The 25408-nt window shown below is 38.6% G+C and overlaps 1 protein-coding gene across 4 annotated transcripts in view; it reads left to right on the forward strand.

The window, feature by feature from the left end:
- The window catches only part of WDR7 (WD repeat domain 7), a 385156-nt gene that overhangs the window by 313988 nt on the left and 45760 nt on the right, over positions 1–25408 (forward strand). For all 4 annotated transcript variants that reach the window (XM_084629121.1, XM_084629122.1, XM_084629120.1 and 1 more), the window contains one exon: positions 7483–7582. In XM_084629121.1, the coding sequence (XP_084485247.1) occupies positions 7483–7582 (100 nt within the window). The remainder of the gene's footprint in view (positions 1–7482; positions 7583–25408) is intronic.

Here is a 25408-nt window from a genome sequence, read left to right on the forward strand (position 1 = left end):
AGTGGCACATTGTCTTTACATTTGGCTAAATTGCTAGCAATATCTCCTACTGTACATAGTTATGGCTATTGTAAAAATGATACAGTACTCTACTGAAGTCATCTTTCAGACCAGTGGAAATTTTCATATGATTTTAGCAAATCATTGAATCTCTGGAGAGAAGCCAAGTGGCAGCACTTTGGCTTAATCCTATTACTAATTCTTTTAATCTCCTAATGATCTCCCTGCTATACTGTATTAAATGTGCACACCTGTTGTGACTGAGTCTGTCACTTCAGCAGACAAAACAATATTATTAGGCATTTTTGGCTTTCCCTTCTCATACAGTAGTCTTTAAATACCATATCATGGCTATAACAACCAATCTCTGTCTGATGTGTGTGTTGCTGTTTTCAAGCAAAGTCCTAGCTTGAGTAGTCTTGTAAAACCCATGGCTTTAAACAACAGTATGCTTGTTCAAATACTGGATTATTATGTTTCCTTCAGTTTTTCTTCTTAGTGGCGTACAGATTTAGCAGTCATCTTATTAATGACTGTGATCCTGAATCCATCCAATCTGGCTGTGATGAGATGAATCTCTCACTAAACAACATATTTTACAATATTTGATTAGAGTTGATATCTAGTTTTCCCTTTGCTTCTGTCATGTTGTATATAGACTGATTTTTACCAATGCTCAATAGAATACCAGACAAATCATAAAAGTCCAAATAAAATAAAATAAAATACAGAAGTGCAGTGGGTTGACGGTAAAGTATGCGTGAAATTTTGAAAATGCTCAAGATAAAGTTGAAGTCAGAAATGTGTATGGCTCAGAAGATTTCCTAAGAATCACGTAGCCCTGATTCAGCAGCCTGATGCATGTGAATAGTCCTATTGAGGTCAGTGGGATTGGGCATGTGTTTAGATACCTTGCTGAATCGAGACCTTAGGATGGAATTAACTGATGTTCAAATGTTGCTGTGTATTTGAAAACAGTTAGTCTGAATTTGAAACAACAAATGTTTCTTATTTTGCTTTTTACAGTGGAAGAATCTCACAGGAAGCAAATGTATTAGAGCTAGAACTTTATTTCATAGACTAAACAAAACAAGGACTTGAAACAAAATTTTAAAAACAGATACTTTCTGAGTTTCTTGTAGAATGCCAAGGAATTACAACTTAATAGGTAAAGGTGCTGTCACCCATGTTAATTCTTGGTTATCAGATCTCAGAGGAGGCCTGATTCTGTAAAAGGAAAGGAACAAAACTTTAAAATATGACTGAAGACTATCTGAAGTAAAGCCAGACCCCCTTGCAGCTAATTGCAAGACATTAAAATTCTAAATTAAGGTCTCTGAGATGTCCAGTGAATGTATGATAATAAAGGGAAATGTATTACCTACACAATTAATATTTTTATGAATATTTAAGCTTCTACATTTTGTTACCCGCTGAGTCCAAAGAAATATCTGAAAGTAAAAGCATTGCATTAGCAAAATAGTGTCTTCAGCTCCATCATATGCAGACAATATCTTATTCTAAATGTGTTCTGAAGAATGTGGTGAGCTGTTAGTCACACAGCCAGACTTATTTCTTACATCACTCTTCAGTGGCTTCGGTATATAGGAAAGTAATTTAGAATCCAATTCGTGGTTATAATAGACCTCCCTTCCCTCCATAGTGAATAGGTACATTAGATTTATATAGGAGTTATTGCTAATTCTTCCCTCCTTCATATTGCTCCTCAAGATCCCTTTCTACCATGCTGCCTACAAGAACTTATCAGCTAATAGTAGGATAGGTAAAAAGTCAGTGGGGATTGCTGATTCTTATTTATTTATATTAACTCTGAAATGATTCAGACCATCAAGCTATATGTATAATTCACCTGTGTAAACTTATATACTTATTTCTCTTACCTTCTACCTCACTTCTCTCCTGTTCTTTTGTTTTGTTTTGTTTATCTGTAACTCACTTGTTGCACCTTGCCTTAAATTGGCTTTCAGAGTGAGATGTTTGCCTGTGTGACTGTGTAGTACCTAGGACAATAGGTTTCTTCATCCCAATGGGGGCCTTAGAGCACTACCACATTACAAATTATAAATAATAACAAAAATAATTGTCAAATACTTGGACTGTATTTTACTGTTATTACTTACACAGAGCTATAGAGAGATATGGAATGGAATGACAAATACACAAAGATAAGAAATGGGCTCTAATTCTTAGTCTAAATTGTTACAATCTAATAAAATGTATCATATATTTTCAATATTCAGCCTGCACTCACTATAATATTTGGTTTAGATGCCACAACATATTTAGTAAATAACATACTGACCACACCAGTAATTTGATGGTGGTTTACAGTAATGTACACTAGTACATAACATCTTTTTACAGCAATTGAAAACATCTGACATGTAAGTACATGTATATTAAACATTTTCTGAGAAATAAGGAAGAAAAATATTTAGGATTTTTTCACTTGCCAGGAAATGTTTATTGTTAGAGAAAGGATGGTGTTTATTCCACTGTTATAAAACTACAGGCCATATTCAGTCCTGTTGTAAATGGATACCTGAAGCCTATTTATGCCAGGGCTTAATATGACCCCTAGCAAGTACATTGTGAAAGATACTGCATATTAAAGGCAACATACACTACACTCTTCCATTCTGTGGAGTTGCTGGTCATTATAGCATATTAAGGCTAAACTCCACCAATAACATTACAGCTGTGTAATGTGACTGATGTGGGGCAGGGTGCAGTACCACCTGCTGTCCCTGGGGCACTCTTGGTAGGGCTGGAGCCTGGTTCTAGTGGCAGCCCCTGGCTCCCCATGGTGGAATTCTGTGTCAGTGACACACAGACTGCAGGCAGCAGAGGAAGGTGGCACTGAGCAGGGAATGCAGGCTTCTACAGGAGCAGGCCAACAGAGGCAGACTCTGCACATATTCCTTTGCTGCTTCTGCTCCTTCTTTTCCACTTCACGGAGATGGGGTGTTTGGTTAGGAGGAGGAAGTGTTCTGAGCCTGAGGAGGTTTCTTCTAAGCTCTGGCAGGTTGTAAATCTCAGGGGTGTGCTGGATTGTATTGTGATCCTGGAAGTGTGTGGTGAGAGAGGGTTCTGTGTCATGGAGAAAGTAAGTAGCTAGAAAGAAGAAGGGTTATTAGCCTGGAGGATAGAGCGTTGCTTGTGTGAGGGGGTGTTCTGGAATAGGTGAGGTTGCAGTGTCACAAGCCCTCATGATTTTATAGCAAGTCCTATGATATCTGGTGATTTTCATAAAACTCCAGCTTCAGGAATCACTTGACTTGTGTAAAAATCTAAGATTTCATTTTTTAAAAAATTTAAAGCAAGTTTCTGAGCTTCCTGGTTGTGGAGAGGCTCCACAACCAGAGGGCAAAGAAAAAATCCCAACTTTATTATTTTTAAAATCTCATGGTTTTTAAGCCAATCTCATGGGTTTGGGCAGGGAGAGTTGGGGCCTTGACTCATGATTTTTGCATGCTTCAGTTTGGCAATACTCTGGTTGACTTGGAGGGAGCTGAGGTGGCTTGAGCTTGTTCTGAGTTGGGAGGGGAAGAGTTTGGGCTGGCAGGATTAAATGGAGTCAGATGGTGAATGAGGTTGTAGGTGAACTGACAGTGTGCATGGATAGGAATTGGAGTTGAAAAGTAGGTTGGAGGGAGAGAAGTTGGGCCTAACAGAGAACAGTAAAGGGGCCACATTGCCCATGAACATCTGAATTTTTCATTCTGAAAAGGAGAGAGAGTTGTGGGGGAGGGAGTGTGTGTGCAGATTGCTACGTGCAGCCCCACCTCTAAGTTGGGGCATGTCTGCCACTGCTGCTATAAAAGCATTATTTATTCAGTTTGACCAAAACTCCTCAGGTAATAAAATGAAGTGGATGCTGAGATGGAAGTTGTCCTTTTGCCCACCACAGCTTTTTCATGTACAATAAAAGCCCGGTACTAAGAGCATAGATTCCACTAAGCTGCCAAGTGTGTGTATGGATACATCAACTGGATTTGCAGGAGTGGAATTGCTGTCGGATCTAAATTTAGATGTAGATTGGCTGCTTTGAAATCATTATCTGTTAGCTGAATTCTGCTGTTTGGAAGCTTAGAAAGTGTGATTCATAGGATTAAAAATATTTAACTGTGTATATATTTTTGCAGAAAGGAAATATTCATCTCTTGCAAACTCTCTAAAAGGGGTTGGAAACATGTTAAATAGATATTACAGCCAACAGATGAAAACATGATACTGTTAAGAAAAAAATTGAGAAGGCTAATGTGGTAGTAAAAAACAAATTAAAAGTAAAGAAAAAGTAAAATAGTCAAGAACTGAATGCAAATGGACTAGAATTGGTTTTGGAGGCTTTGTTTTTTTTATTTTTTATTTAAAGGTGAAAACAAAAATGTCTATTTTCCAAGGAGGTTTTTGCATTTAAAAAAAAATAACAAAACCAAAATGTTATTATGCAGACTGTTTCTCCTTGTCAAGGAAGAAAGCTGACTCAGCTGTCTCTGTCTAAATGGGCACTTAAAAAATCCAGTAAGCAAATGAATGCTGTCTGCTTTGGTCCAGCAGTTTGTGATGTTCTCATTTCTTAAAAAAATCTGCTGCCAACATGTGGATTGTACCCAGGCAGTGGAGCATCAGAACTAATGAGGGATAAAGGAATTTGTATTAAAATCCCTTCCTTTCCCCCCACAAATGTTCACCTGGAGTTATCAGATACCACTTTTTTGTTTGGTTGGTTTTAGTACATATTTTTCTGCGAGAATAAATATAAAGTCTTGAGTTTACTGATTGTATGAAACAGTTTTACAAAATTCCTGAGGCAACTACTTTATTAAGCCTGGCAAGTAAAATTTGACATGGCTGATGTGAAATGTGGGTATGAGTTTAGTTAAGTGGTGCCCTGCCTTATTCACTGAATTTCATTCAACGTACATATCTTATATCAAGTTCATATTCTTTAGACCTTGAGGGCATCTATTTGCCCATAGCATTATCAGTTACCTCACCCAAAATACTCATTCTTCCCTCTGCATGGCTCCTGGATTGCAGTCTTTACACGTGGCTAAGCCCATGTTTCCAACACCTTTTTTTACCCTTAATGAGGAGTGATAAGAAGACAGAATAATTTCAATGCTGGCCTTAACTGATGGATCTGAAAGCCCAGAAATCAAAGAGATTGACCAGGCTGGTGCCAGGGAAGGGGAATAAGAGGCTTAGTATTGAGGCTGGAAACATGCTGATGGATCTTGGGGATGGAGTGTTCTGTACTGACAGAGCACAGGACATAAGTTAAGGCATGGGATAACAGTCTTAGCAGCTTTTTATGCTCTCATGTGATATGTCCTTGACTGTGCACGTCCTTTTAATAGCACTAGTGCATGGATGGAGGAGCAGTGGTGGGCAGAAGTTGTGGGAAGATAGGGCCTCAGAATTTTATACTAAATTATTGACCTCGGCATAGTGTCCCAAGAGGATGGACAACCATGTGGATGGTGCAGGCAGACAAGGCCAGATTGTGACCTTCTCTTTCCTGAGTCGCAGCAGATGCTGGGGCCAATCTTGTGAATCTGGCCCTAACTTTATGCACTTACTCCTTTAAAACAGAGACCCAAAAGTATAATCCATACTCTTCATTCCCTTCAAGCCCTTTAACCTATTATCCTGTATCAAAATTAACCATCCACTTTTTTACAGCCCATTATGTGCTCTTTTTCTTCCTGACTACCATTTTGCACCGTAGGAATGAGTGCATGATTGTTGTATTTGTATAGATGATGCAGCACTCTAAGTCCTTCAAGAAGAAAGGTGATGTATCAGTGTAAGATTTTGTTAGCGGTGGTGTTTAAAGCCATATATATGGTCAGCACCATATTTTTACAGCATGACTCTAGCAGTCTCACATAGAACCTGCTTGAGTGAGATTTAACTCTCAAGAATATAATAGTGGGCACTTTTATTTTTTTAAGATCTGATTTGTGTTTTATCAGAAAGGTATTCTGAAGTTCCAAAGGGCTTGACTTTGGAATAAGGAGATTGGCATTGTGTGTCATGTTGGAGATGTAATAATGGCCTGACTTTGAAAGTGACTGTGTGTTTTAAAGTAATGCTATGCTCATGCACTGCATAAAGTATCATGTGACATTAAGAAATACAACATACTTCTCAATTCTTCCTCAGCTGGAAGAATATTATTGCCCTTAATACCTATTGTTGTTCATAGCTTCTTATGTAAAGATACTGTCATTACTTCGGCGTTTTTTTCCTTATCTTTTTTTAATGATCCTGTGTAACTGAGTGGCCTCTTCCCAGGCATCCCTTGCCTCAGTTTCCCTTTTGAGTTTCCAGAAACTCTATGGAAGCATGTTATCAAGTCCATTAATATAACTTATTAACCAAACATAGTGCAAAAGTCCCAGAGCATAGTCCATATTACCCCAGTGCAAGGAGTCCTTAAAATCACACATCCTCTTCTCCATTTACATAACACATACTTGGTTCCAATGTCTTCTGCCATACCCAGACTCCCTGCAAATCCTCTTTCATCCCTCTACCAGAACAGCCACCCTAGCCCTCCTTCCTGGGTCAACCCCACTCTTCCCAGCAGGATCTCCCTCAGCCTCTCAACTCAGACCCTCACTTAGGCCTCAGCTATGCAGCAAAGAAACACCAGTGAGTAAACACCTCTGCTGCTCCCCCTTCTTTCAGACCACTCTGACCCTTGGCTCCAGCTCTCCAGCTTAAAGCCAGCAGGCATCTCCCTCTGCTGCTCTTCCTGCCATCAGCGCTCTCCAGCTTTCGGGGGGAGGGGAGAGGAGAACACCAACAAGAAAACCCCTTGCACACCTGCCTTCAGCCCTTTCCCAGGCAACTCACATCTCCTGCTCTATCTCCTAACTCACTCAGTCTGCTCTGACACACTGGATCTCATCTGGTTTCCTATAGCCCCTTAGGTGCTACCCTGCCTCTTAATTGGGCCATCTCAGAACATGTGGACTGAAACCAGAGAGCTGCGCCCAGTTTCATTTAATGGGCAGCACCCCCGCCCCCCCATTACATCCTGTCTTTCCTTTCTGATGTTCAAGCAGACATGTTTTGGTACTGTTCAGTGCAGAAAGGTTCTTATTTAACCATTCTGTATTTAAGAGTTGTCAGTCTGTTATTTTATTATAACAAAATTCACATTTATTCAAATATATTATAACGCCTGTGCATGCTGTTACCTAGCTTGATAAACAAGTCTCATAAGTCCTGAGATATAAAACGTCTGGCTAGAGTGCTGCATTATTTTATTAGGAGTCAGTTGGGGGTTTTTTTCTAAATGAAAAGTATGTTGGAGACTAGTAACCAAAAGATAGCTTAATAAAATCTCCTCACTAATATTAAGCACTAATATTAATGACCAGTTAACTTTCACATCGTGAAACCAGGTCAGATCTCACCTGTTCCTTGTTATAATGTTCAATGCAGGTTCTACATGGTCAGCTATTACGAGCGGAGTCACAGAATAGCAGTTGGAGCTCGCCATGGTTCAGTGGCCCTCTACGACATCCGGACTGGAAAATGTCAGGTAAATAAATCATTGTGACTTTCTCCCCACAGCATGTGGAAGTTATTGAAAGGAAAGAGAGACTAGCTCTGCGTCAGTTGACATGCTGAGCTGCTGGAACATTATGGAGAATGCTAAGGGGATCAATAGTTTAATGAAGGACTCAAAGTATATAGAGCCCTACTGTCTTCATTCACTGTGACTGAATGGCTGCCATAGATGGGTTAATAACAGAAACCCCAAATAAGGTGTTACTTGTGACAAACTCCTCTGAAATAAATCTCTTGTATTTGAATTATGATTTTATATTTGTCTGATTTTCAGTATGAAGAAAATGTACTGGTTATTTTTTTCTACCGTTCTCCTTTACAAAATGTGCCTATATTTCAAATATATTAACTTTTCTGGTATTAAACAAAATGTGTAGTTAGATGAGCAAGATAATGTCAACCCAAAACAATAGGTTGCACAGTCAGATTATGGTTCAGGGTAAATTTTTCAGTCTTTATATTGGAATGATGAGGACTTAGTTGAATATTATTTTGTAGTTGATAATTTTTTCATAAAATTTAAGTGTTAATTTTCTCTCTTATTATTGATAATATGATAAAACCCTGGTAGAATTCCAAAAGCTTTTAGATTAAATGTAAACTAATTATTTTAACTAGGGCTGTCAATTAATCACAGTTAACACAAGCGATTAACGGAAAATAAATTAGCTAGATTAAAAAAATTAGTCATGATTAATCACAGTTTTAATCCTACTGTTAAACAATAATATAATATCAAGTTAAATTTATTATAAATATTATGGATGCTTTTCTACATTTTCAGATATATTGATTTCAATTACTACATAGGATACAAAGTGTACAGTGCTCACTTTATGCTATTATTTTTATTACAAATATTTGCACTATAAAAAAGACAAAAGAAATAGTATTTGTCAATTCACCTCATACAAGTACTGTAGTGCAATCTCTATCATGAAAGTACAGTTTACAAATGTAGATTTTTTTTTACATAAGTGCTCTCAAAAACAAAACAATGTAAAATTTCATTTTCATTTCATTTGAGTGCCTAAAGTCCACTCAGTCCTATTTCTTGGTCAGCCAATCACTCAGACAAAGAAGTTTGTTTACATTTATGGGAGAAAATGCTTCCTGCTTCTTATTTACAATGTCACCTGCAAGTGAGAACAGGCATTTGCATGGAACTGGTGTAGCCGGCATTGCAAAGTATTTGTGTGCCAGATATGCTAAACATTCATATGCCCCTTCATGCTTTGACTTGTAGATTTTTTTTATCTTTTTTATAGTGCCAATATTTGTAATCAAAAATAATTATTAGGGCTGTCAATCACAGTTAATACATGCAATTAACTCAAAACAAATTAACACATTGTTTTTTAATGAGTGTTAATCAGTTTGCCGTGCTCAGGGGAGGCACCACTGCTTGTCTCTGTGGCAGGGGTGCCCTTCCTCCTGCTGCCCTGCCCCACTGCTTCTTCCACCTCCTCTCCCTCCTACCCATGGAGCCACCCCCTGGCCAAGCTGCTCCAGACTGGGAGCCTGCCTCCTGTCTGCTGTGCAGAACGGGGGTGGGGGGGCTGATGTGGTGGTGTTTTCCCTCCCCTCGCCCATGTACCCGGTCGCTGCTGAGCTGGTGTTGGGGAACAGGGGGAGCCTATCATCTGTTGGCTTAGGAGTGAATGCTGCCGACAGCAGCTGCTGCTGGCTGAAAAAGCATTCAGGCTCCTGAGTGCGGTGCTTAAAGAGACAGCAGTGCCCCAACACACATGCGCGCACGCACACACACACGCTTCCCCCAACACCAAAAATATTTAAATAAATGGTATTCTGTATTGTTTAACAGTTCAATTAAAACTGCGATTAATCACAACTATTTTTTTAATCTCGCAATTAATTATGATTACTTTTTTAAATCATTTGACAGCCCTAATTTTAACTACCTTTTGTTTTGTGGTTTTTATTTGCTCTTCTAATTCTGTGTATAAATATAATGCTGCTTGTAGTTTCCAGATAGACAGCCGCGGAGACTGAAATCCTCTGTTTATTTATAGAACAGGAAAACAGCAAAGACAATGGTACATATCCTCATGCTTCCTCACCTCTTACCTGGAAGGACTAGGAGTAAGAGGGTAGTTCAGTGTCCAATCCCAGCATCTGATCCTTGACTTCTCAGCTGAGATTACTAGCAAGGCTGTCATTTGTGGTAGTATTTATTATGTGAACATCTGTCCATTTGGAATTGGTTTGAGATCACCAAATTTCTTTTAAAAACAGCCGTATGATGGTAACAGACTTTATCAGCTGGCAACCTAGAGGTGAAAGCCTCCATTTCCTATTTCTGATCCCAGAAGCCATCAGCCCCTTTACATATCCTGTTTGGCTTAAATATTGAATCAGTTCCATAAGACTTGCAAAGCTTTAGTAACATACAAATCAGACCGACAGTTGACATTTTTAAAGTGATTTGTTTGTAATATCACCTGAAAGCTAAAGAAATCACTAGCTCTGATTATGTAAATCTCCTGGCCTTTATGGAAGGCTAGCCTGGATTTTAATCATTGATTGTGTTCCATCACTACGAACTGTGAGTTATTTTCAACCCTGTTATCACATGAACAGCCTTGACACATCAAACCATGGGGGGCTGTTTGATCCGGATAATATTATTTCTTGCCTATAGAAGCTATCCCATTCTGCAGTTTTCAGACCCTAGCTATGGCCTACCTTCTCACTGCAAAGGCATAGTCAGTTACTTTCTTTTTTCTCAAAATATGTTTTCTTGACCCTCTTTGCCAAGCGTGCTATGAACATTGCATCACTTTCCGCTCCAATCATTCAGCAATCAAGGTCATAGTAAGGCTTTGTATTGAGCATCTCTGTCCATTCCGAAACTCGTCATGACATCTTTGCTGTATTCTTGATCTCACTGGAAGCTGGGAGTGAAAAACCCAAAATAACCTCTTAGTCTGGGTCTCTCTTGCCTGTGGGCTAGTCCATATATTTTTTATGCTAATTTTTAAGTATTTAACCATCCACTTCACTCTAACTCTGTTGTGCCTGTATATTCCCATTTAAGGAGAATGACAACGTACCCAATTCTTTAATTTAGCTATTACATTTGTCCTACACTTTGAATTCTTAAATTTTCAACTTTATATTCATTTACTAAAATGACTCTTGGATAAACACATGGGTATCTTTATTTCTGAAGTAACTCTAATTTTGGCAAGTATGTCCCCACAATAGGATTTCCAAAATATGCTATCAAATGTCTTATCTACTGGTCTAAAATAGTTAAAAAGCATCAGAGCTGTTGATAGACAAGCTAATTAAGTGCTTACAGCTACATGTATGCGTGTGGTTGCATCTGCAGTTAAAATCTTCCCTCTGGATTGGTTTGCCCTTGGTTTGGCAGACATGCAAAAGTATCTTATCTTGCCGATATCCCCCCCCCCCCGCATTCTTTTAAAATGCATTCTATATAATAACTATTGGGTATGTTGAAAGAGATTGTCTCTGGCTAATGTTTGCAAGTCATTTATCCAGAAACGCCCTGTTTTCATTTTTAATTGAGATTTTATTGTATTAGATTACTGGAACCTAATCCTGATTTGTTTCAATAAATGGTTTGAAGAATATTGTAGTTAATTGGACGTTTTAGTGGAATATTTAAGACCACCTGTTTCCTTACTGTCCTTCAGACTCTAAACAAATCATGTGAAGGGGCAGATAATTTTGGTTGCCAGGGAAGGGCATTCAGAGTAATTAAATATTACCATTTGCAGTTTTGATTTTTTTAAAAAAATTCCATGTCATAATATCAGAAATTTTTTTGTCACAAATATGACAAATGATTAGGGGAAAAAACAAAAGCCATCAGTTGACTTTAGGCTTCATGTTCAGAATCTGATCTTTTGAGGTGCTCCTCACCCCATGACCCCTATGGGAAGGTGCTTAACATTAATGGAATCAAAACCCTCCATTTCTTAATATAGATAATTTTATTACAGCTAGAAAGAGCCTTCTGTGATGGGGCAGAAGAGGAGAAAAGAAGTGGGGCAACAGGAGATAGGTTAGCTTACCGAAGAGCAGAGGGGATTTTTATAGGCTTTGACTGGCTCTACAGCTGAATCCTGTAACATTTTTTAAAAGAGGAAAATATCTACCATCAGTATGGGAGACAGGGAGGATGGGAAATATTAAGAAAGACAGTAAAAAATAGTCCTCCCCAATCTCCTCTTTCACTTTGCCTATTTAACATATTTTAGTGACCTCAAGGGTATTTTGATCCTGAGATAGATATTAAAATAGTGTCTGATTTACAGATTGAGGATGGACAGAATAGTCTTCCCAGGGATGAAAATAGGGAGCAGTCGGATGACAATCTTATATTATCCAATTTAAAGATTTAACAGTTACATATTTATAAGGGCTCTTCTGCCTGTCTCTATATGGAATTATAAAGTACACACAGAAGGTGTTTGTTTGAACACTTACTTGAAGGATGCTTCAAGAATCCAGCAGACCAAAAACATGTTTTTTAAGAAAGAGTTTTAAAACGTCAGAAACAGTTTTGAGAACAGAAGGCTTAAAAGTACTTCTAGGTCCAGGCAACTTGTCTGATTATTGCAATAGTTGCAGTGAGAGCTGACTACTTAAGTGGATAGTAACATTTCAAAAAGAAAAGGAGGACTTGTGGCACCTTAGAGACTAACAAATTTATTTGAGCATAAGCTTTCGTGAGCTGCAGCTCACTTCATCGGATGCTGTAGCTCACGGTAGCTTATGCTCAAATAAATTTGTTAGTCTCTAAGGTGCCACAAGTCCTCCTTTTCTTTTTGCAGATACAGACTAACACAGCTGCTACTCTGAAAAGTAACATTTCATGAGCTTTTCCAGTACTCTTTGCAGCGTTAGATCTCAGTGCAGACACTGCTTATTACATTCCATCAACAAAAAGAAAAGGAGTACTTGTGGCACCTTAGAGACTAACCAATTTATTTGAGCATAAGCTTTCGTGAGCTACAGCTCACTTCATCGGATGCATACTATGGAAACTGCAGAAGACATTATATACACAGAGACCATGAAACAATGCCTCCTCCCACCCCACTCCCCTGCTGGTAATAGCTTATCTAAAGTGATCACTCTCCTTACAATGTGTATGATAATCAAGTTGGGCCATTTCCAACACAAATCCAGGTTTTCTCACCCCACCACCCCAATACACACACACACTCACTCTTCTGCTGGTAATAGCTCATCCAAACTGACCACTCTCCTTACAATGTGTATGATAATCAAGTTGGGCCATTTCCAGCACAAATCCAGGTCTTCTCACCCCTCCCCCACACACACACAAACTCACTCTCCTGCTGGTAATAGCTCATCCAAACTGACCACTCTCCTTACAATGTGTATGATAATCAAGGTGGGCCATTTCTAGCATAAATCCAAGTTTAACCAGAACGTCTGGGGAGGGTGGGTAGGAAAAAACAAGGGGAAATAGGCTACCTTGCATAATGACTTAGCCACTCCCAGTCTCTATTTAAGCCTAAATTAATAGTATCCAATTTGCAAATGAATTCCAATTCAGCAGTTTCTCGCTGGAGTCTGGATCTGAAGTTTTTTTGTTGTAAGATAGCGACCTTCATGTCTGTAATTGCATGACCAGAGAGATTGAAGTGTTCTCCGACTGGTTTATGAATGTTATAATTCTTGACATCTGATTTGTGTCCATTTATTCTTTTATGTAGAGACTATCCAGTTTGACCAATGTACATGGCAGAGGGGCATTGCTGGCACATGATGGCATATATCACATTGGTGGATGTGCAGGTGAACGAGCCTCTGATAGTGTGGCTGATGTTATTAGGCCCTGTGATGGTGTCCCCTGAATAGATATGTGGACACAGTTGGCAACGGGCTTTGTTGCAAGGATAGGTTCCTGGGTTAGTGCTTCTGTTGTGTGGTATGTGGTTGTTGGTGAGTATTTGCTTCAGGTTGGGAGGCTGTCTGTAGGCAAGGACTGGCCTGTCTCCCAAGATTTGTGAGAGTGTTGGGTCATCCTTCAGGATAGGTTGTAGATCCTTAATAATGCGTTGGAGGGGTTTTAGTTGGGGGCTGAAGGTGACGGCTAGTGGCGTTCTGTTATTTTCTTTGTTAGGCCTGTCCTGTAGTAGGTGACTTCTGGGAACTCTTCTGGCTCTATCAATCTGTTTCTTCACTTCCGCAGGTGGGTATTGTAGTTGTAAGAATGCTTGATAAAGATCTTGTAGGTGTTTGTTTCTGTCTGAGGGGTTGGAGCAAATGCGGTTGTATCGCAGAGCTTGGCTGTAGACGATGGATCGTGTGGTGTGGTCAGGGTGAAAGCTGGAGGCATGTAGGTAGGAATAGCGGTCAGTAGGTTTCTGGTATAGGGTGGTGTTGGGTGGGAGGAGGTATTGTTTCATGGTCTCTGTGTATATAATGTCTTCTGCAGTTTCCACAGTATGCATCCGATGAAGTGAGCTGTAGCTCACGAAAGCTTATGCTCAAATAAATTGGTTAGTCTCTAAGGTACCACAAGTACTCCTTTTCTTTTTGCGAACACAGACTAACACGGCTGTTACTCTGATTCCATGAACAGTCATCAGAAATTTGGTATTAAAAGGGCCAGCTGTTATTGTGTTGAAAATTTTTTATTAACCATGTACCATTTAAAGGTGAAAACCTTCATAGCTACATTTTCTCTAAAGCTAGAGTCTGCAAGGGAAAATTTGCCTTTGCTATGTGTGTCAGTGTTGTTGAAAGGATAAGGCCTTGTCAACACAGGAAAGCTTTACCAGTTACACCAATGTAGTTGTATCAGTATAGCACCCTCCCTTCAATATGGACACTCTAATTCTGATATTAAAGTGTCTTTTTTCCATTTAGCTTAAGCCGCTTCCCAAGCAACATAGACTAATTTGAGAAGGCACTCTTTTATAGCAGATTAAGAATGTCTACATGGGAGTAGGTTATACCAGTATATCTAGATTAGTTTAAATTCACAACTCGATTATACAAAAAAAAAACTTCATTATATAGACAAGGCCATTGTCAACTTCCTTTCTGTCAACTTAGACACTGGGTGAAATCCTGGTCCCACTGAAGTCAATGGATATTTTGCTATTGATTTATGCATTTGGGATTTCATCCATCTCCATCTTGTTCTATAGAAGCCAAGGTAGAATAATCAGATATTTGTATCTGCTTTTGTAATATAAGTATAGAAAGCAAAAGAAAGAGGCCCATGTAAATAGCTAAGGCAACTTCAGCGGGCTTCAGAATAGGTTACTAAAGAGCAGCTACAATATCATTGACAAAACATCAGAAGGCCAGTATTGATGAGCTATGTAGAAAGTTCAGTACACTTTCTGAACTTCAGTGTTTGAGAAATTGCAGAATAGATTTGTATCTCTAAAGAGACGCGTCTCTTTTACATGCAATGTATTTGTAGCCATGTCGGTCCCAGGATATTAGAAAGACAAGTTGAGCGAGGTACTATCTTTTATTGGACGAACTTCTGTTGATGAGAGAGACAAGAGAGAGCTCTGTGTGGCTTAAAAGCGTGTCTCTCTCACCAACAGAAGTTGGTCCAATAAAAGATATTCCCTCCCCCACCTTCTCTTTTGTTGAGTTTCACACAGAGCTGAAGTTAGAGCTAGTGATAATACTTTAGCCGTCCTGACACCTCTCTTTGGCTAGCTGGGTACAAACGACAGTTTTTTCAAATGTGGGTGCTCAAAATCTGGCACTTAAATCCATGTCTACACATTTAAATAAGTAACTTAGTTTTCCCATTGAATTTAGTAGCAGCTCTGGGTGCTTAGTACCTGTTAATTAGGCCATGTAACTATAAGCACTCAGTTTGAAAATGTTGGTGGTGTTATTGTTATAGAGCTTCCTGGATTGCCATATGTGAAACTGCACCGAGAGGAAGCTATGTTCTTACTGCAAATGTCTGTTCATTTGATTATATATATGCTAATACAGGCCCTTTTTATAAATAGTGCTGCGTTTCAAGAAAGAGTTCTAGATTGTTCAGTTTAACAAACAATGTTTTTCTAATCATTATTTAATAACTTAGTATGCCGGGTAGCTTGCTAGCTGCTGTTCTTGAGGAAAACACACAAACAGATGATATGGCGCTCCACCTGTTCTTAAGGTCCGCATGGAAAATCTCAACCTCTTGTTGGTGGGAGATGGATTAGCGGACTGTCTGGATAAGCATATATACAGAATTCACATATGCAGGAAAGACGAAATTGAATGTTTTTCAAAATTGTTGTTTGAAAAACATCCTCTTTATTACAACCCAGAATGTATTTATAAACAGACCATGTTTATGTGTTGACTAAAATACACATATGTGTTTCTGTACTAATATCATTTGGAGTGCAGTTCCTGTGGTTGATTAATCCGATTGTATGCTACATTTTCCAGCAGACCACAGTATATTTCTGCTAACAGCACTGGGGTGGATTTTCAAAGTCTCAAATGGCAATAAGGCTCCCAACTTCCATTGAATCTCATCTAACTGCCATCTGTGCCTTTGAAAATCTCGTCAACTTTGTGTAATTCCGTGCTTTGGTTAATATTCGGTATCACATGTCAGTTCAAAAGGAATAAGATACAAATGTGAATAATAGGTCCATAATACGAATATTTACAAATCACAGCGCACGCTGTAAAACTTCCAAATGCCGCATTACAGTGCTTGCTGTGAATGCCTATTACACTTACGTGAAAATATTCTCATTACCCAAGAAGCCATTGAAAAATTCACATTTTTGCTGGTTTTGCAAACATTAATCTATTCTACATCAGATTTCCATCTTTTTCACAGAATAAATTCCCTTTCTGACAGGATACAAATATAAATCTGGCTTTGGTAAACTTTGTAGGTCCAAACTCAAAGAATATTTTGGGGAGATCAAGTGATTAAATATTTTGGGGAGATCAAGTGACTAAAATGAAGCTCAGTTAAACTGTGATAGCTGCTGGGAGCTGCTTGCACAACAGGTGTTGAAGTACATCTACAGACACTAAGTGGGGACCACCCCTTCTGTGGAGATGTTGGCAGAGGGAGGCCAAAAAACTCTGTGAGGCTCACAACATCCTCTGTAGTGGGGGATAAGGTAGCTGTGCAGAGGATAAAAGGAAAGATTCCCTAATCCCACTGGAGGAGTGAAAGAGGGTAATCCTTGATCTGCTGAGGCAGTAGTCATCTTGCACATGCTTCATGAGGCTTTCACTGGCTTCTGTTGCCTTGACAGTCTGGCTACTGAAGGAGCCCATTTCATAATTCTCTTGTGTAGGAATGGCTATGGAGGGGACTCTGGATGTTAATGTTGCTTCTCACTCCCAGATTTCCACATAGATACCTGATGGCTGAAGAGTAGATGCTGATCTCTTGATTCATCCATTCCTACCCCTAAAGTCCTGTGGAGGAAGACTCACCATGGGGTCCACGGGGTCCCAGAAGAGCTGGAGTCCTCCCTTTCCAGATTGTCACAGGGAATTCCACTCAGATTAGATCCACTCCTCCTTTGTTAGCAGTGAGAGCAATTCCGTCTGGGTGATTTTATTAGGCAGTATAATTTACAAACATGGAAAAAAGCCTTTAATGATGTTGTAACAAGCTGTGTTCCAAAGAATACTGTTCAAAGTTTCAGACTCTGTTATAGCAGAGCTCCAAGTACAAGTTTCATTTGGTGTATTTACTGTTGGTTTCCTGTAGTTAGTTAAAAGAACCTTAGAGTGGAGACATTAGCTATTACAGTTCCTCTTTTTCTCTCTCAGCAGCAGCATCCTAGGATACAGTATGTCAGAGCAGAATTGATTTTGGAATTCTGGATCTTTATAAGAGAGAAAAATATCAGAAGCCCTCATAAAAATCTTTGTGTGCATTTTCTTTTTTTTATCTTTGTGGTGTTGGTAATGAATGAGGCATAAAGAAAACAGTAGCACTTTACTGTGCACTTTAAAATAAAACTGTAAATGCTGTCATCCCTTCATATGCAGTTATACCAGAGCAAGCACTCTTCTAATGACCTGTTTGTAGTAACATATGTATATTGTGGCTTTTTAATTTACTGAAATTGCATTTAAGATTTAGCACAAAAGTGTGGTATTTTTTCATACGCTTTGTAATATAGTTGGTAATTGTGCTCAGCAAAAGAACAAGATGCTGTTCTTTGTGTATATTCTGCTAGATGCAGTTATTAGATTTCTGTGAAATAGGGTGTTGTTAATGGTCAGGATTTTATTGTCTGGTTAAGGAAACAGGGAGGCACTTCAACTTTGAATGATCAGAAACAATTATTTTGTATGTATTCATTTTCCTTCCAGCATATTTTTAGTTAGGGTTTGAGAAAGATGGTTGTACACAGAGAAATTACATCTAGTGATTAATACAATGATGGATGTGGAGAACCACCTTTTTCTTAAGAAATAATAAAAGAACATTTATTTGTGATGGGTTTTTTACTTAAAATTTTGCAATATTAGTGTCACACATTTAACTAAGTGTCATTTATAAAAACTACCTGTAAAATATTGCCTCATAGTACCAATAATCTGCATTAAAATATTATCCTTTTTCTTTCTAATAATTAATTTTGTATCATACATAAATGTATTAATTTAATAAAAAAAATTCCTGTGCATTACTTTTAAAAACATTTGGTTACAACATTTAAAATATTAAATGGTAGATCCTAAATTTATAAAACCTGATGCATTTCAGCCATATACCTAGAATTTAGAAGTGTTATGCATTTCAAGTGTCTATCTATAAAACACTTATTGCTTTTAGAAAGCAGTCAGCATCCCTATTGTATTACATCATAAGTATTCCAAATACACACCACTTTCTCTCTGCTAGTCATTGTTTATAATTCAGTGTAGATTAAACAGATTCAGGATCTGTTTAATCGTGTTTCTCTTTAGCTACATAGATTTTTAAGCATATTTTAGACAAAAAGTATAGTATCTTTTTTACTAACTATTATTTTTACAGTCCTTTTGCTTAATGTTAGCTGCATATAAATTCTGAATTACTTCCCTTTTTAGGGTGCTTTCCTGAAGTGGTAATAGTGTATTGTGGGAAGTGGAACAGGGTAGTGTCCTTCCCATGGCTCTATTGATTTGCCCTTCAGCTGTTTGCAATGCATAGAGAACCTAGGGCCTTGTTGTTGATTATCTACACAATGTCTCTGTGAACATTATTGACCCACTGCCGCTTACTGCCTGTGGCTCTTGATTTTTCACACCGTCTCCATGACACTCATAATAAAACATACTATCTTATTGCTGCTCAGCTCTGGAAGCCAACTGATCTAGCCTTAGAACAACTGCTACATTTCTGGAGAACATTTATTGTATGTGGAGTAAAATGTTGTAGCAATTTTAAGATTGTGTCTTGTGCTCTGTTTTAGCAGATCCTATATACCAAGGTTCAACCCACACTATAAAATTTTATTTTGTTGAAAGGAAAAAGGGGCTTACAAGTCTTACATTGTATTTTTGAAAATGAGAATGAAATCGTACATGTGGTTGTACCAGAACAACTTTTGAAACATTTCCCTAATGAAGGGCACTTCAAAAGAGTAAAAGATAAAGAGATCTGGTGAAGATGTTAATCTGAGACAATTTTCAAAATTGTAGAAACTTGAGTGATGGATACTAAAATAACTAGGATAGATAGAAATCTCATACATACACTTTGCCTTTCACTTAATTAGCTGTCAGCTTTTAAAAAAAATCTACCAATACATTCTCTGTAACTTGATTTTATAGTAATTTATAATAGTCCACCAGTGGTATTAACATTATTATAAGCTGTACTTTGGGCCATTTCTGTAGAATACAATAGTATATTTTTCCATAAAAGGGATTATTTATTGTTTACCTGTAGTCAATTCTGTTGTGTTTGGAATTTGTACAGTGTTTAAGACTACACATTCTGAACCTATGCTGTTTAAATTGGAGTAAATCTATATTCGTTAAATTAGGTACCTTTTTGAAAGACATTTTGAAAAATGATTGCATTTATTCAAGTTGCTATTGTCTTGACTTAAAATTTTTTGCTTTGGTACAAAAATAGTGTTTTGTGTGAGTCAGAAAAAAATAACAAAAAAAATATTTTAAAAGAAATATTATGCTCAAACTGTCATGAGGAAATTTTAAAAGATGGCTTCTCTTTTAGTTAGTAAGGGGCTGCCCAGTCTCACCAGGTGATTAGCAAGTGAAGTGCAGAGCACTAGCTCCGAGGAAGGACCATAGTACTATGTAAGATTAGGTTTTCTATTCTATTTGTGCTCTTGCACCATATGTTAACGTGGGATCTGTGCACCATCCAGAGGTGCATTAAGAAATTTAACTGGCATTGGTTATGTATGGTGCTTCTCCCAAGGGGGAAAATTGTGTATGGATTATTTTCATAGATTTGAAGGCAATGGGACCATTATGAGCATTTAGTCTGACCTCCTGCATAACACAGACTGTAAGACTTCCTTGAATTAATTCCTATATGAAGTCCAATAGCTGTGTTGAACTAAAACATAGCTTTTAGAAATACATCCAATCTTCATTTTACAATTTTCAGTGATGGAAAATCCACCAATACCTTTAGTAAATTGTTCCAATGATTAATTACCCTCACAGTTAAAAATGTGTGTCTTACTTCTAGTCTGAACTTGTCTAGCTTCAACTTCCAGCCATTGGACCTTATTGTACCTTTGACTGCTAGATTGAAGAATGTTCTAGAATCAAATTTCTGTTGCTTATGTAAGTAGTTACAGACTGTGATCAAATCATCCCTTAACCTTCTCTTTGATAAACTAAACAGATTGAGCTCCTGGAGGCTTTCCCTATAAAGCATGTTTTCCAATCTTTTGTCATTCTCGACACTCTTCTCTGAACCCTGTCCGATTTATCAACATCCTTCTTGAAGTGTGGACACCAGAATTGGGCACAGTAGTCTAGTATCAGTCACTGCTAAATCCAGAGGTAGTATAAACATTCGTAGTGCCACTTGATATTCCTCTGTTTATGCATCCAAAAATTTCAGTAGCCCTTTTAGCCACAGCGTCAATTTAGGAGCTCATGCTCCCCTGATTATTCAGCATGACCCCCCAAGTCTCTTCCAGAGTTGCTATTTCCCAGTATGAAGTGCTTCATCTTGTAAGTATAGCTACCTTCTTTGTTCCTACATATATAACCTTGCATTTGGCTAATTCATATTTTTGGCTTGCATTCTGCTTACCAAACAAACCAGATCGCTCTGTAGCAGTGACCTGTTCTCCTCATTGTTTACCACTCCCCCAACCTTTGTGGTATCTGAAAACTTTATCAGTAATGATTTTATATTTTCTTCTAGGCCAATGATAAAAATATTAGAATAAAGCCAAGAACTAATCCCACTAGAAACACATCCACTCAGTGGTGATTTCCCTGGTTATAGTTGTGTTTTGAGATGTATCAGTTATCCAATTTTTAATCATATTAATGTCTGCCATGTTAATTTTGTATTTTTCTAATTACTTAATCAAAATGTCATTTGGAACTAAGTCAAATGCTTTACAGAAGTCTAATTGTATTACACCACCGCTATTATTTTTATCTACCAAACTCGTAATCTCATCAAAAAATTAAATCATATTTGTTTCACAAGATCTATTTTCCATATACCCTGGTTGATTGCCATTATTTAATTCTTTATTAATCAAATTCTGTATCATTTGATCCATTATGTTGCCTGAGCTTTATGTCAAGTCTATAATTATTCAGGTCACCCCGTTTATCCTTTTAAATACTGGCCCAACCACCGATTTGTTCTCGTCCTTTTGAATTTCCCTAGTTTCCAAGACTTATTAAAAATCAACATTAACAATTTACAGAGCTCCTTGGCCAGCTCTTTTAAAATTCTTGGATTTTGTTTCCGTTGTGAAGCACTATGCATTTTTTTAATTGTGACTTTTTGCATTTGGAATGGCAAGCGTTGACATTTGAGATTGTTCTTATTTCTAGAGTACATTCGAAAGTTCAGAGCGAGCCCCTGAAAAAGTTTGGTCTCCTTCATAAACAGTCTTCACCCTTGCAGTAACTCTTCCCTTGTGCCAAAAGAGGGGAGTTAATTACAGTTTTAAATGCCAGTCTATCAAGTAATCTGTTTACATATTCTGAGCCCAAATTAGTCAGAACTTTAGAGATGAGGATTGAGGATTTGCAAATTGAAAACAGCTGAACACACACACATGCCCCTCTGTGGCCCAGATCCTGAGCATACCCTGTACATTGAGTAAGATCTGCCAACATGCCAAAGAACCCAATCCTGAGCTGCTGCTAGGGCAATTTGGGTGATTGTTCCCCCAGGACATATTTGGGTAGCCTAAAGGTTTACTTAATTTGTGTTGTTTACCAACAGTTCCCAGGAGTCATTCCAGCAGTATAGGGATGTTCTGACCATGGCCCAATGCCAGAAGATTTGGAAAGTAGTGGTGTAGGAGCTCGGGGTGGCCAAAGTTACTGATCCTCCAAGGTGCATACAACAATCTTTTAGGTTGGATATTAGGAAAAACTTTTTCACTAGGAGGGTGGTGAAACACTGGAATGCGTTACCTAGGGAGGTGGTGGAATCTCCTTCCTTAGAAGTTTTTAAGGTCAGGCTTAACAAAGCCCTGGCTGGGATGATTTAATTGGGGATCGGTCCTGCTTTGAGCAGGGGGTTGGACTAGATGACCTCCTGAGGTCCCTTCCAACCCTGAGTTTCTATGATTTTATGATTCTAATCTTCAGAAGTTCAAGAGCTGGGGTGCGCCTGCCTGGTCTCGGGGCTTCAGCTGGGCCCCGTGGGGCTGAAGCCCCAGCAGGCACCTCCGGCACTGCAGGGCTGAAGCCCCAAGACCCTCCTCCCTGGTGGGCAGAAGCCAGAGACGATGTGGGGTCTGCGGTCACGTCTACCCCCTCTAGATTTTTGCCAGAGTTTGCTGGCCCCGCTCGGTCACATTGTGCTGCCAGGCCCCCTCCCTGCTGGAGTCAGCAAGCTGGGAGCTGCACCTTGGGGAGAGGCAATGGCAAACAGCTGGGAGCTGCAGGGAGAGCCACCACTTTTGCTGCTGCTTCTCCCAAAGGAGCTAAAGCAATGGCTCCTCCCTGGGGCTCCCATCTGTCTGCCGTTGCCTCTCCACATGGAGCTAACACCTGGGAGCCGATGGAGGGACTGCTGAGGGAAAGAGGAAGTGTGTGACTCAAGCTACTGGGGGGAGGGCGAACCTTTAAATTTAGCCCCATCCCCCACTCTCAGCAGGTGCCAGTCATCTCTGGCAGAAGCCCCAAGCTCCCCCCCGAGTCTGGAGAACGGAGGAGGAGCTCTTGGAGCCACACTTTAACTGTAAAAGAGCCGCATTTGGCTCATGAGCCACAGTTTGTCCACCCCCATAGCTCTAAGCCACCAGAAGATTCCTTTAATCAGAGGTAATTCTTATGGGGCAGAATTCTCTGGTGTTAAGGTTGCATTTTTAATTAGCCCCAACATACTGCAGGATTAAGACATACAAGTGGGCAAGATCAAGTGTGTTATTCCCGTTAACTTTGAAAAGCTTCTTTTTAGTCATATATGTGTCACTCCCACATAAATCAACAAGGAAAGATCTTAAATTCATAAGCACATTTTTTTAATTCTAGGAATGTTATGATTAAATTTTGTTCTTAATAAAATTTCACAAAAACAGTAGTTAAATAGTGTTTGCCATTAATTTGTTACGGTTTTAGTAAGATAGTTATTAACAACTCTTCTAGAATTTTGTGATTTACAATGGCTTTCTAGTTTATTTACATAGCAAATACTTAATAAAAGCAATTAACAGATTGTATGATCTGAGCAAATAACTCACAACAGCAAATTTTTGATTTTAACAATTTCCTTGAATGCACTCATAAGTTGCAATTATTTTTCTCATGTCTTTTTGAATGTATTGATTGTAAATATTTAAAATGTGAGTTCTCTTAGGTGAGATTGCTCCGATAAATCACCTGTTTTGCTTCCATTTCCTAACTACATGAGCGCACACAAGCACTTCTGGATCATCTGCACGTGAGAATTTGGAATTCAGATTTTGCTAGTATTTGTGCATGTGACTTTGATATTCACTTGTCCCAAACACTTTTTCCAGTGAAAGTAAACCTAAAAGGGGCAAAAACGTGGCTGAAATTTATTCATGTAAATATTCAAGTAATATTTGCTGAAAATGTTTTTGCATTATTTCCCCAGTCCTACTCATTGTTACACATGCAGTTTCCCTTCTGAGTTGACCTTTAGGCTATGTCTGTGCTGTGAGTGTGAATCCCCGGGTTGTGTACACATACTCGCGCTAGCTCTCATCGAGCTAGCATGACTATACATAGCAGCATAGCACAACCAGTGGCAGCAGATCCACAGTTTAGCTGAATACAAGCTTACTTCAAAGCCTGTGTACGTACTCGGCATGGCCAAGCTATGCCTCCGCTACCACTACTTGTGCTATCCCACCTACACTGCTAGTGCAAGCACAAGTATGTTTACCTGAGCAGGGGACTCTCACCCCTAGGCGATAGTGTAGATGTAGCTTTCACTAGTGTGAGGCTTTGAATTCTTGGAGTACAGTAGTATGTTTACAATATACCGTAAAATATGTTCAGTGCAGTTTTTTGTCCTCCCAGTTGTTCAGTGAAGAAAAGATGGTGTTTGATGATATGAAATTGGTATTCCACTTAAACCAGAGTATTTCAGTAGGTTTTGTTGTTATTGTTGTTGTTTTGGAACTGTGAAACCTCTGAAGTGTATGCAGGGCTTCCTCTGACTGAGTTATCAGGTATTGCAAAGGTTAAGCCTTATCATCTGCACAAAAAAGGTTGAGGTTTCATCAAAAACTTCCATCCTCACAACCTGTCGACCACAATTTGATGATTATTATTGATTATTTCACAGCCTTTCACTCACTCTTTGCCACTGCGGCCAGCCTTGATATACAGATAGAGCAGCAGTCCAGCTAAAATAAGACTCCATCTTGATAATGGACTGAGATGAGATACTGTTATTTGATAAAGATAATTGATGTTTCACGGTGAATTGGAAAGCAGTTCTGAGTGTACCAGATCTGTGACTGTGTTCCATCTGCAAATATGGTAGCTGTTTACAAAACAGAACAAAAGAACTATAGTCAAACATTCCGTGATAGCTTTTGTAGAGCTTAGAGGTCTTTATTATTAAAGAGCTCTTTTTAAAAACATTTGCCCATTTCTAAACCATAATTGAAAATTAAGTAAAGCAGCACACTGTTGCTACCTTTGAGGGCAAAGAGAAGTTTGTTAAAATCTTGGGTGCTATTGATTAGATAACTTGCATACTATATACTTAAATTCTGTATTGGGATTATGATGGTTCATTCTCCTGTGAGCCTGGTATCTTAAGGTCAAAGCTAAATTTCATATTGACTTTCAATTTTTTAACATTTTACATGTGCTGTGATTTAGTCTAAAAGCCCCATTTGAATTACCAATCATAAAATATTATGAAACCTGGCAAATGAAAGTCAGACATTAAATGTGTCAAGATTTCTCAGATCTCTCTCTCAGCTTTTACCCCATTCCTCTAAAATATAGAGCATGGTCACTGTAACTGATTATATGCATTTGTTGACCGTGTGTCTTTCAGGAGCTAGATTTAAGTTGATTAAGGTATCATTCATCTTATGTGCTGTTCATCCAATTTCTTTAAGTCTTGTTATCACCTTCGTAACCCCCTAATTAA

Source organism: Lepidochelys olivacea, assembly GCF_965140295.1.
Source record: "Lepidochelys olivacea isolate rLepOli2 genome assembly, chromosome: 5".
Classification (NCBI taxonomy): Eukaryota; Metazoa; Chordata; order Testudines; family Cheloniidae; genus Lepidochelys; species Lepidochelys olivacea.